The 14,095-nt window shown below is 34.7% G+C and overlaps 1 protein-coding gene across 1 annotated transcript in view; it reads left to right on the plus strand.

Annotated features, from left to right (window-relative positions):
• LOC145243586 (lysophospholipid acyltransferase 6-like) overlaps positions 1–9,965 on the plus strand; it is a 126,642-nt gene extending 116,677 nt beyond the window's left edge. Inside the window, exons 10-12 of the mRNA XM_080106577.1 lie at positions 4,256–4,453; positions 6,145–6,293; positions 9,625–9,965. Of these exons, the coding sequence (XP_079962703.1) occupies positions 4,256–4,453; positions 6,145–6,293; positions 9,625–9,808 (531 nt within the window). The 3' untranslated portion in view covers positions 9,809–9,965. The remainder of the gene's footprint in view (positions 1–4,255; positions 4,454–6,144; positions 6,294–9,624) is intronic.
• The last annotated feature ends 4,130 nt before the right edge of the window (positions 9,966–14,095 follow it).

Raw genomic sequence — 14,095 nt, forward strand, 5'->3', positions numbered from 1 at the left:
GCCTAAATCAAAACGTAGATTCCATGAACAAAGCTTCTTTCTTAGAAATGCACGCCTGTGGAACTCTGTTCCGCTTGCCTGTTTCCTTCCCGACTTCAACCTGGATGTCTTCAAGTCCAACACAAACAAATTTCTGATGAACCGCCCCTTAAGTAATGACACTTTATCAATTCTCTAATACTATTGCTACACTATCCCTTTGATTACTGTACACACAATAACCCTTATCCCCGAGTGGCCATTGGACCTTGATAAGTGGTGAACTCCATGTAAAATAAAAAGAAAAAAAGATGACTCGGCAGATTTTCTAAATTAATACATGAATACATTGACATGGTTAGATATTAGGCAACTCTTGCTTCATGATATAATTCAACATTGTGTTGTTTTCTTTTCCCAAATCCTAGCACTAAAATTTTTAGAGAAATTAAAGATTACAGCAGAACTTCGGGATACGGAGGCTCTAAGATATGGATTTTTCAGTTACGATGTGGAATACAATGTTTTTCCAGCTCATGGTTACGGTATTACCCCACCGTACGGTGTTATTTATAATGTTATTTGATTATATACATGTGTATTATATACTGTACTGTATTTTTTTACTAATTTTTAATGCCGTATCCCGGGGTTCTACTCTATATTATCGTTGTGTCTGATATGAGTTCACTTTTTTTTTTCTTTTTTTATGAAAATTGCTCCAGACAATGTGTGAATCCACTTGATGTAAGTTGCTAAAAAGAATAAAAAATGATTCTTGCAAAGACAGGAGATACTTTTTGGTTTTAGTCTTGAAAAGACCAAGGTTATCATTGGGAGGGAGAAGGTTAACAAGAAGAGTTCCACAAATCTGAAATTCTTTAATAGGAAAGTTTTGTAAAACAAAGAATCAAAAAAGTGAGTTGATGAAGACCACTAGAATGACAAATCAAACGAGCTAGAACAAGAGAAGCATGGAATGGAACAGAGAATTCCGAAGAACAAATGTCATAATAGTATTTAGAGAAAAGTCTGAGACTAGCAACATCACATCTGTAAGAGATTGCAGAGAAATGATGGGGACAATTAAATTACTGATATGTTTCTACACTTTATCAAGAACCCTCAAATGAGACAGATTAACCTATGCAAATATTCAGGCAGCATTTAACAATTTCTTTAAACTGCCAAACAGTCACTTTTTTTTTTTTGTGTGTGTTTTTATCCGTTTCTTTTTTTTTTTTTTTTAACCATATATGGTCTGATAGTAGATTTGTAGAGATAGAGAATAGTCTAAGCTGTTTAGAGAGAACTAGCTTTACAAGAAGCAGAAAGAGCAATGGATCTAATTGTATGAACTCGGCAGGGAAAAAAATTGATGAAAAAGAAAGCTCAAATAGTTTCAGTCGACAAGAGTAGAGAGTCCTTCACGAAAAGCTCAGGATGAAAAGGAAAACACTTACGATTAAAGAACATGAACGGAGTTTAAAAAGGATTAAACGAAACGACCCATTTTTTACAACTGAATAAGAATCAACTTCTGCCGACTTTGATCAAAAAAGAAATAAATCAGAATCTACCAGGCTGTTGGTCGCACTATTCTCTTGTATGACTGCGAGACTTCGCCTCTGCGGGGAAGTGACCTACCCAAACTCGAGGTATTTGACCATCATTGTCTTCGCTACATCCTCCGTATCTGCTGACAACAGTTTCTTCCCAACAGTACAATCCCCCTCCCTCCAAAAAACTCTTCTAACCAGATGCCTTCACTGGTTCGTTCACACCTTTCGTCGACACTCAAGTGATTTCATCCATAAAGTTATCCAGCTCCACTGCCATACTGGAAAAAACATCATAGTGGTCAATTCAAAACCTGAAGCAGGACGAGGAACTTATTCTGGACCCCCATCTTTTACATGGTTAGTCATTGGAACCGCAGCCTTGGATTGCCATGCCTGATCAACCATCAATTCGGGACTTGGTGAACTTGTTGGAAAGAGCTGGTCCAACCGACTCAGTGTGCATGTTGTAACCATGACAACTTGTGGATCAGCTGCATGTTTTAACTGATCAGAGGAAAATGGGTGAGAAGTAACACCCAAACAGAAATTAGTATCGTTGGCATAGATGTCAAATAATTTTCTACTCTAATAGCTTTGGAAATTATGTAGCAATTCACAAACAGCTGTTTCACTGTAGCATGACTTTTCCGTGTGGCTAGATGTTATATAGTGGGATGCATTAAATATCTTACCGCAGGGTGTCCAGCCTTCACGTGGGTATGAGTGCAGCACATGGTGAAAGACAATAGCCTACAAAATAATTATGAACAAATAAGAAAATCACTCACTGTTACATGGCGATACACACTTATTATGAAGACACGCACACACACACACACACACACACGTAACGACAATTCAAACATAATACATGAAAGGTTAGAAGTCCAAGTTTCATAACTGGAACAGACAGGAATGATGGTCATTTCTCCATTTTGAAAATCCCTCTCCTTCCCTCGACTCTGCCTTTTCCGGTCGTTGATCCCATGAGAAGTCATGAGAATTTCAAGTCTAGAACTCTGACAAGGGGAGGCAACTTTGCCCAAGAAGTAAAGAATTACTCCCCTTGCATTGTACTTTTTTGTATCATCCTAACACGACATAGTGAGTGTTATTATAATGCTTAGATTTTAATATGATCCCGGAAAAGGGATATATATATCATTTGAAGTAGCCGAGTAGTCTTGCTTTAGTTTCAGTAATAAATCTGCTATGTTTCAGTACAGAAATGAGTATTGCAGTTGAAGCAGGTGTTCTTAGACTGACTTGGGTACCATCAGCTAGAATGGAAACTGGAAGCAAAATTTGTAAGCAAAAACTAGACAGACAGACATAGTAAGTTTTCCCCAGTCGAGAAATAATAAAAAGGAGAAATAAAGTTCTGTGTAATCCAAGTATATGGAGGGGGTGGTGTTCTTTAGCGCACTTTTATTTGGTAAACAAAAGATTTGGTTAAAAGCATGAAAATGTAATCGCTGTTTCCAACATGATTGTTCGGCAGTTGAAATGCTGTGACACAGTAAAAAAAAAAATCGGATAAAGACATGAAAATAAAAAGGAATGTGATTGTTGAGCAGTTTAAAGAAATTTCTTAAATGCTGCCTGAATTTGTACCTTAAATTAAATCCAGTGGTGAGGCCCCAGCTTGCAGGCTTTGGGGAGTGTGGAGCCACCCTTTAATTGCCATTGCTCCCAGGTCCACTCTGACCCGGAGTGGTAGTACCTGTTAGGGTCCCAACTGTGGGTTGAATAGAAACCGACTTGAAAACAACAAATATATTCTATTAAAAACATTTTCTTCAAAATCTTTGAATTCGGCATTAAATAACCCGAAAAGGGTTGATATGCCGTAAAACAAAAACAACCAACCAGCCTGAATTTGTTTAAAAGATAAAGAAAAAAAACTTATTGTGTTATTAAAAGAAGAAAAAATGAATCGTGCCAGGTGTGAACTCGCAAAAGATAAGACCGTAAGTGAGCATGTTATACATAACATTACACATAACACGCTGCAAATTTATCTGTTTAAATTGAAAGTTAGAAACTCGTGTTTGCGCATGCATGTTTAAGAAAAAAAATTATGACCCTGGGGATGGGGGGGGTACGTATTGTCCGGTTGTTTTAAAAAAAAAAAAAAAAAATTTTTTTAACGGGATTTGGGTGCCATCAGCCAGATGCAAAACCAAAATCAAAACTATTTTGGGAAGAAAAAAAAAGAAAAAATGTGTGCCGGACGCGAACTCACATAACTTAAGTTTGTATGCGAACGCTTTATCGATGGGCCCACGAGATGTAGCAAATTTAGCTATTTAATACGAAAGAGCATAACGAAGGTTCACGCATGTGCAGTTTGCAAACCGCATCGAAAGCAAGGTTTTTATCTGACACACCTTCAAACAAAACGACATTTCTTTAGGAAATAATTGACAAATTTTTCCGATTTTTCGATATATGTGACCGAGAGATTGCTCTTTTTAACAAAACTGCGTTCGTGCCTGTATGATGCGAATGACAAAAGTTTTTAACTGACATACAAACACACAGACAACTGAGATTTATATAATAGAAGATTTGCATTATCGACTGCCGAAAGAGCTTAATGTGAATGTTTTTGTAGTTTTTTTTTTGTTTTTTTTTTTAATTAATTTTGCAATTAAAACATTTTTATCAATAAATATTTATCTTTTTTTATTTATTTATTTTTTTTTTTTCAGCAAGCATCAAGTCAAAAAGAAATAATTGACAACTGGAACAAGACAACAACGTATTGGCTTCGTCATGTCGTCTATGACCGAGTTACAAGAATGCGAACATTATCAGTATTTGCTATTAGTGCCTTCTGGCATGGCTTCTATCCTGGTTATTATGTCTCCTTTGCTACAGGAGCATTATATACAATTACAGCTAGATTGGTATGAACCCCCATTTCCTCTTATTTATTTCTTATCACTTTTTTTTTGTTGTTTTCTGTATTTATATGAAGTTGACTATGGGCATATATTTATATATTTGTCTTTCTTTTTAGTTATGTTATATATGTATATTAGCTGAAGTACCCATCTATGCTGGGTTTTTCAACTTTTCTTCCTCCGGTGTTAGCAGATCAGGTTGTCAGAAGATACAGGTTTCCTGACCTAAAATGCACCGAATATTGGTGTTATTGTTTGTTTGTTTCCTTTCCTTTTACAAAACTTGTTCATGTTCTTTAAAGCTAAGCACAAAAAACAATTTTTTCACTACAAAATAACCAAACCAAACACCCTGAATAAATATTTGAAAATATAAAGAACTTGAAGCATAAAACCTTCCTGTTGCCACATCTCGCCAGGAGCTGCTCAATGTGCCCTGTCCAGCTTTGATAGAGTTCAAAACCTAGAACTTTCTCTTCCCTTCCACCTTTTTTTCACACACAGGAGACGTTGCAAGCCTGTTGTTTTCATGGCAAGTGCTTGACTGAACTCCAATTTATGGTCCCTCTCTTGCCAAACTTTCACAAAAAAAACACTTGTCTCACTACAACCACTATATACAATTTCTCCCGCTCTCTATTTGTGTATAAATCTAAATGTAGATTCCATGAACAAAGTTTTTTTCCTAGAACTCTTCTGCTGGCTTGCTTCCCTCTTGATACAACATAGCAGCCTTCAAGTCCAATGTAAACAAGTTCTTGTTGAACCGTCCCCATAAAATAATCAAATTCTATCCAATTTACACCATTAACGATTACTACACTATTATCTTACATTCATTAACTCGTATCCTCAAGTGGCCTTAGAGTCTTGATAAGTGGCGACTGTCAAGTAAAAAAACAAAAAACAATTAGCATTAAATAATCCAAAATTGGTTGATATGCCATAAACCAAAACTAACAGAAAAACTCTTTTACTCTTTTCATTTGAGATGCGAGTTCTATTTTTAGCAGAATTCCACTTTTTTTTTTTAAATTCAGAAAAAGCGAATTTCTGTTTGAATCGCTAGAGTCTCTCAACGAACTTAGTTCTCTGCATTCTAATTGAAATTGTCCTTATAAATTATTTTATGCATCCACATAAAATTTTATAAGGGGACATATTTTATTTATCGATTTTTCAGTATTTACTTCAACAGTGCTCAATACTTGAGTAGAGCTATGCAGTAAGTTATGAAAATATATTTATGGCAAGTAAGCTATTGTCAGGCAAAGAAGGAAACATGAAAAATTCTGTGTGGCTTAATTGCCATAAATATATTTTTATAACTTATATAGTAATAAAAAGATGATTTTCCTCTCTGAAAATATTAATTTTACAATGGTGGCTAAGACTTCAAGCTATTCATGAAGAGAGTAAGGAAGTTAGATGACTTTTGCTGAATGACTTCCTGTTCCTTTCCTCCACACACACACACACTACTGTGTCTTTTTCTTAACTCAGATTTTTTTACCTGAAACTGGATTTGTTTCGGAAAAAAAGTTGTTCTCTGCTGCCCTCGCTCCACACAAGGGGTCATGTCCACCTCCACACCCCCTCCCCAGGTTTAGAAATGCATTTCAATTTCACTTATTTCTACCATTTCTTGCATTTGTTTTCTGTTTACCTTTATGTTTTGTATTTTCTTTCCGCAGGTCAGGCGAAATATTCGACCAATCTTTATAAAGGCGAATCTACATTTTCTCTATGACATAATCACTATAGTCATCACACGGGTGACCAATTCTTACGGCGCATTGCCGTTTGTTTTCTTGGAATTCATGCCAGGAATAAAAGCATATTTGTAAGTGTTTAACGTTTATTTCATTTTTTTTTTTCTTTTACAGCAGCAGCAGCAGTTGTTTCAAACGTTGACTTCAACTTTCCTCTCTTTCTTTTGCCCTCCCTTTTCTTTGCCCCCTTCTGTCTTACCCCCTCTTCTTTGTATTAAAAGTTTTGTCGTGTTCTTTGAAAATGAACCAGAAGAGACGTCACTTTAATAGTTTGAGGTGTTGTTTTATTTTTTGTTACATTAAAGTGAAGACTTCAATATGATGAGTATTAAAAAAAAAATTTTTTGGACACCCACTGTTAGGTAAATCAATGTTTTTACTGTTTTTATCCATTAAAAGTATAATTGTAAGTGGTTTTCTCTTGTGGTAGCTAGCAATTTAAAATTACAATACCTGGAAAAAAAAGTTTTTTTCTATTTGAGTTTGGATGGAAAACTATCTGCCGTAGTAACAGCAGCAGCAGTAATAGAACGTCTATAAGACGGTTTTTGGGTTTTTTTTTTTTTTTTTTTTAATAAATCAACAAAAAAGTCAGCAAATTAAAGAAAAAAAAATTTAAATATGAATATAAAAAATGTTTTAGAGCTATTTTTTATTATCAGAATATAATTAGTTTAATTAGAGGTATTCGATTATCAGAATATGCCGTTAAAACAATTCCAACCAATCTCATGTTCTACTTGCAATTTCTCGCATATTTCTGGTCAAATTTTAAAAATATTTACATGGTTGAAAAGACAAGAAAATAAGCTTTGTAAATGTTTAACTAGATTTGGGAAAATGTATGTGATCGTTTTTCGGCCAGAAATTTGGCTGTTAAGGGGGCAAAGTTCAACAATTTGACTTTTGAGAACTCTACCAAACTCCTCCAACAATTTTCAGTCTAAACACTTGAAATTTTAGATATAGGTTCCTTGGACATGGATTTAACTTAATAACTGGATTTGAGCCCAAAACAATAAATGTTAAGGGGTCATAATAGGGGTTAGAGTTAAAAAAAAATTGATTTGTTTTTTTTGTTCAATATACACTGCCAAACACCCGGGCAACGCCGGGCACCCATGCTAGTTCTAAGATAAGTTTTTTTTTTTTTTTTTATCTTTAAAGTTTTTCAGAGTGTTCACGTGTAAAAAAAAAAGTAGAATCACATTTTGGTGAGATGGTCAGAGAGGGGCTGCACTCAAGTTAAATTGTTTCAAGTCAGTGGAGGGGGAAACCCTTCTATACTAGGACACTTTTATTTTTACATACTGCCAGAGTGTCCCTATTCCTGACTCACTACAACCCAGATTTAGACATTATCATCGCAAGTGACGCGAGCACATATGGAATTGGCGCTTGTATCCTGCATAAAATGTTTGATGAATCTACGAAACCTATAGCACATGCATCGAGAACCCTAATACCTATGGAAAGGAATTATTCCCAGATAGAGAAGGAATTCTTAAGTATCATGGACGACATTTCAAATTGCAAACGGATCACAAGCCGCTGATCTCTATCTTTGGCTCGAAAAGGTTGCCTGCACATACAACAAACAGGCTCCAAAGATGAGGAACAATCCTATTGAACTACGATTTTCATATGGAGTCCCTTCTGTTAAAGAAGTTAAGACATGCAGATAGCCGATCTTGGTTAATACCAAGGACTAGTGAACCACCAGAAGACTCGGTGATCGCATCACTACAATCCGAGAGATTATAGTTCAATCTTATTCAACTGTGAAAGAACTCTGTTACCCTGGACGATACAAGGAAAGAAGCCGAAAGTGACGACTTTATAAGAGAAACCAAGGAAAAGTTACAGACTGATGAACAAGTAGCAGAGGTTTTCTCAACATGCGATCAGGTATTATTATATTGGGAGAAAGCAGTTGTTCCGGTGACCCTCCAAAAGAAAATCTTAAAGGATTTTCACACAGGACACCCTAGCGCCACTAGAATAAAAAGTTTAATGTGTTTATGCGTACTTTGAGAAACATGAACAAGGATATTGAAGAAAAGGTGAACGCATGCAGAGGATGTGCACTAGCTGCTAAAGCGCCACCAATTTGATTTAGCCCATGGCCCAAAGCGGACTCATGGACTACACGGGACCATTTGATGGACAGTACTACCTTATAGCAGTAGACAATTTCTCTAAGTGGCCACAGGTCTTTAGGTATAAAATACGTACTATAAAAACTCTTCATGAGATATTTGCACAGTTCAGAGTGGTCGACTGCTTAGTGTCGGATAATGGCACTCAGTTTACATCCGGGACTTTAAAGAGTTCATGGAGGACTTCCAAGTGGACCACATCACAACTCCAACATATCACCCCAGGTCAAATGGATAGGCCGAAAGGTTTGCAGACACCTTGAAGAGGGCTTTGAAGAAGGCAAAGGACACTTTATCTGAAAAAACTTTGCAACAATTTCTTCAGATGTACCGCATAACTTCTAATGAGAATACACTAACAAGATCTCCAGTGGAAGTGATGTTCTCTAGAAAAATATGGCCTGTCTTTGACAAATTATTGCCAAAACAGATAAAACCGGCAAAGACGATTGTTCCCATGAAGAAATACATTCCAGGAAACAAAATATTCTTCCAGATGCACAGGGATAATATGACTTTGGGAACAGGGAATGATCAAGAACAGAATTGGCCGTAAAGCCTACATGGTGGAAGAACCACGTCTGGATTGACCGTATAGCCTACATGGTGGAAGAACCACGTCCGGATTGGCCGTATAGCCTACATGATGGAAGAACCACATCAGGATTGGCTGTATAGCCTACATGGTGGAAGAATCACGTCAGGATTGGCCGTATATTCTACATGGGGGAAGATACACAAACACACCCTGGACGAGTCAAGTGAAACTCTGCCAGAAGAGATGCTGGACGTTACTGTATGACCTGTTTGACTAGCAACTCCCTCAAACAAGAATCAAAATACATTGTTCTGGCAGGAAAAGGAAACTGACAGACCTCTTGGAGGTTAACCTGGAAAGAAAAACCATAGGAATATTTCAGGGAAATAAATCCTCGGAGTGGGATGTTCTGGGGTAGTTAACACTCCTATATCCATGGATTCGTTTGACTTATATGATGCCAGACATTTCTACCTTCAAGCAGAGAGTACACTCGCAGTTTAACCTCTCGCAGTGAACCCAGGACTCTTTCACCTTGTAATTGTGATCTCTTAAACTGGACCACAACAAATTAAAAATTTTTTCGTTTTAAAATTAAAAATTTTTTCTTTTTTTTTTTTTTTTTTCCATCTTTTATTTTCCTCTGAAGATTGTTAAAAAAAAAAAAATATCTCCAAGACTAATTCCTCTCTCTCTCTCTTACAGATCTGTCTATTGTTGGGTCCATGTTGGCTGTCTACTCGTCATTCTTCGATATTCGCTGTTTGCAGCACCCAGAAAAGTCGCAAAAGAGCAAACGACAACTACCACCACTACGACTACTACCACCACCACCACCACCGCCGAGGCAACAACACCAGAAACTTCTCTCAAAGAGAAAGAACTCTGATACTGGACTCTCTTTAGATTTCTTCTGTTGTTCGTGGGTTTATTGTCGCAGGCAAAGTCGATGGCGAACTAAAGGGACAACTACCTCGAGTCGTCGGATGTAATCATTCGACAAGAAATAAAACCAACACAAAAAAAAATCACTTTTTTGGAGAAGAGCTTTTCTTTTTCTTTTTTTTTTTTTCTTTTTTTTTATGGGGGAGGGAAGTTAGTTTGTTGAATTAAGGGTGGGGGTTTAAAATGATGAGGGTCATGACCTCTTATTGGTTGACATAAAGTAATAGTTGAAGGGGGAGGGGGGTCTGATGTCTACAAGTTGCAGGTTTTTAAATCTGTTGAATGAAAGAGTATGTATGTATGAGTGTGCATGTGATATGACTTACGAATAAATATATATATATATATATATATATATATATATATAATTTTTACACAAAGCCCTAGATTTTTTTAAAGTTTAATTTATGCAAAAAGAACAAAAAATAAATAATTTGCACATATGAAAAATTGGAGTTATTTTGTGGGAATTCTGGTTAAAAAAAAACTTTTTAACTAAAGTTTTTTTGTTTTTTTTTGTTTGTTTTTTTTTAATTACAAGAACGTAAAATGCACTTAAATGGAACCCACCCACCCCCACATTTTTAGAAACATTTGTTCCCCCCTAGATACTTATCTATTCTGCCAAAAGGTAAAATCCCCCTCCAATATAAACACAGACAACGTAAAATTTATTTTTTAATGTATTTAAAGTATTAATAATTAACACAAGTAATAAAGTTAGTATTTTTTATTTAACCAGGAAAAGATAACTCTAAAACTTGCTTTAAGTTATGTGGTGCCATTCGAGCCACTCCAGAATAAAGCTTAATGATATGAATTGATCGTCAGTCGAAAGATGAAGAATATTATGAGAGGATTGAAAATGATTGATGGAATAAAGAAAATGTAATTACTTATGAGGATGACTAGAAAGAAACTCTTCTCGTGAAAATTCTATTTGACCGTAGACACACAAATGAAGAAAGAAAAGTTCTTTTCAATTAGGCTAATTTGATATGTTCTTGTTCTGAATGTCTCACAAAAATTATAGCTTGAGCATTTTTCCTGGATATAACGATAGTTGCGAAAGGCCAACAAGATCTCTATTTTGTGAAAAAGGAGCCTCTATAGAACAGATCATCCCTTGCTAGATTGCTAAGTCAAATTTTGTACTCTGTCAAAGAAAGAAAACTCCTCTCAGCACCATTTCTCCAGATTGATATTTTTGGACGTACCTGGCTCTTATATAGGTAGATTGTATTGAAAATGATGAACTTTTGGGAGTGGTGGAATGATCCAACCAGTTTTTCAATTACTTCAGCGCCATATTGGATATAAGTCTTCCATTTTTTTTTTAGATCTTTAGCAAGTCTTGAAGGAGAGAGAGAGAGCCATTCATTTTAAACAAAGATCTGAATATTGAAATTATTTCCTACTAGATTCCGAGTCAATTTTTATTCCGATCAGTGTTCTTTGATAGGTTTTGTATTGGAATGCCTTTGATAAGTATCGATAATCAAAAAAAAAAAATCCAATTAAAGAAGGAACGGTCTGATTTTGACGAGTTAACATCCTTATACATCCTAACATCACAAATGCATTTGGGAAGCTTTATTACAGCACAAGCAGAAGGGCTACATGTATAAAATCAACAGTAGGTTCTCTGATAAGACAGGTGCGTTTGAAATGAATGTTTCTGTTTGGTTCACAGTTGAACCATGATTCTTGACTTTTGCATTTTAACACTATTATATAAAAATATATTTATAAAATGTTGTAATCAGCTCAGACAAAACAAAAAGCTCTTAGGTCTGAAGTAAAGCAAGGTGCTTCTCCAAGAAGAGTGTCGTTCATTTTTGACTTGTACGAAACTAAGATGTGTTGATGGTGGGAGAAGATACAATTCGAGAGGTGTTAAAAATATCCACTTTTTATTCCGTTGCACCACGTGCAAGATGGCACTCTAAATTAGAACCGAGAATCTTTCATAAAATTAATGATAGAGAAAAACTCAAGATGTCTCTTCTCTGAGTGGCTCCTTCCCAGATGTGGCAGTAATACTCCATCTTGGGGAGTATTTGATATATTGATATACCATATGATATATTATGTAATGGATTTCATCAGGAGTGTTAAAATAATCTAATCCATCCATTTTCACAGCAACTTTGGTGATAGAATTAGGTATAATTTTACTATAGTGTGTCCTCTGACCCAATTTTCAAACAAAAGTATTTTGGGGGAAAAACATTGTTAGGTACTTGCGTGTCATGTCAAAATTAGTATAAATTCCAAAAATCATGAAAAATGGTCCATTAGTAGATGTGCTAGAGTGGAGCTTTGAAAAAAAAAAAGTGTGCAGTATATCAAGAATAAGCAAGATGGCCGATCTGAAAGTGTCATTAGGTTTTGCCCAAAACAACTTTAAGCGATAGAATGCAGTTATCTTCCCCTGATTTCGATCTTCTGGAGGATTAATTTACGGTATAAAATCACAACTTTGAAAAATTCTGTTTTTCTACTGGACCATTTTTTGGAATTTGTGCTAATTTCGGCAAGACGTACTATAATAAAGTTGCACCCAGAATTGATATAGGTCTTCCATTTTAAAACTGGAGTGAAAGTCAGTCACGGGAACTTAATGAAACCAGGAGCTTCCTCTAAGCAGTGAGCCATTAATTTCAACTAAAGAAAAAAATAAGGATTTGTAAATCGAAGTCACAGCCCACAAAATTGTAAAATCAATTTTCTATTTTTACCAGACAAGAATATGAAATTTTCTTAGAATGCTTAATTAACTTAAAAAAAATCACAACTTTTCCTTTCTTTTCCTTTCTTTTTCTTTCCTTTTTCTTTCTTTCTTTTTCTTTTTCTTTTTTTTTTTTTCAACAAATTTTACATTTTGGAGTTTGTTTAACCGCCATGAAAATCTTTCATTGTTTGAATGTAAAAAAAAAATATCTCGTACAATGGGCGCATAAAAATTTTGAATAAATAACTATTTATTTTTATTGTTGCTTTTCTAGTTTAGGGGCATAAAACCAGAGGGAGCCACTGTTAAGAAACTACTCAAATGTTATTATCATAGAGCCAATTTTCTATTGATTATTATATTGTACCCAATACATAGTAATGATCTCAAGTTAAAATATATATTTGAGTTAGATGCCATCAGTTAGAATTGAAACCAAAACATTTAGCTCTCCAGTGGTATTCATGACCATATTCCGTAAGGATAGATAGATATCAAAACTTTAAAAATTAACACAATTTAATGTATGTCCATGCATAAAGTAGCACTCTAAGTTGTCTTATGTCTGCCAGTTCCAATTTTTCAATTTTGTCCCCTTAGCAGCTATTTTTACCGGCTAAAAACTAAATTGAATCTGTTCCACAGGTCTGAATCCCCTATGTATTAAGTTTTAGTTAGGAAATTAGTGTGAGATTTTTTTTTTATCAATTTGTGACTAGATAAGTGTCTCTTAAAACATGTGGGCTTTATCGGTGCCCTTAAAGTGCAGTTTTACCAAAAACAAATAAATAAAAAGGGAAAATAATTGTTTTCTCTCTTAAAATTGAAATGAATCATATAATAACGTTCTTTGCTTTTATCTGAAAGATTTTTGGGTTTTTTTTAAATTTATAAAAAAAAATTTTTTTAATTAATTTCTTTTTTAACATTTGAAATTTATTTTAAATAAAAAGTTTTTTATTAGAAAAATAAACTCTTATTTGTTTTGAAATTGTTTTATTTTTATTAATTTTTTTCAGAACAATTTTTATTACAATAAAAATAATGCTTGTTCAGAATTCACCCTCGCCCAATAAAAATAAGAGAAAATGTTGTCATACACCAAAAATCATATAAACTAATCAAGTAGTTTTATTTTTTAATAAGAAAATCAAACTTTATGGTTAATCAATGAGATGATCTCGGGACACCATCTTGAAAACGGTCTAACAGGACAAGGGAGATAACTCCAAATACAGAATAAATGTTTATGATACATGTATCGGTCATGGAATGAAGATACGATATTCCAAAAGTGACATAAATTGATCGAGTAGATTTATTTTTTATTTTTTTTTATGAAAATCAAATTTTATAAGAAAGCAATTATTGTGTACCTTGGTCCACCATTTTTAAAATTCATTGCTGATTACCTCCCCTTAACAGCCTCTCTGGAAATAAGTCATCAGAATCACCTTTTTAATGACTACAATGAGATGATTAAGCACTAAAAATTAT

This window comes from Euprymna scolopes, chromosome 22, assembly GCF_053919585.1.
Source record: "Euprymna scolopes isolate OS-2025 chromosome 22, ASM5391958v1, whole genome shotgun sequence".
Lineage (NCBI taxonomy): Eukaryota > Metazoa > Mollusca > Cephalopoda > Sepiida > Sepiolidae > Euprymna > Euprymna scolopes.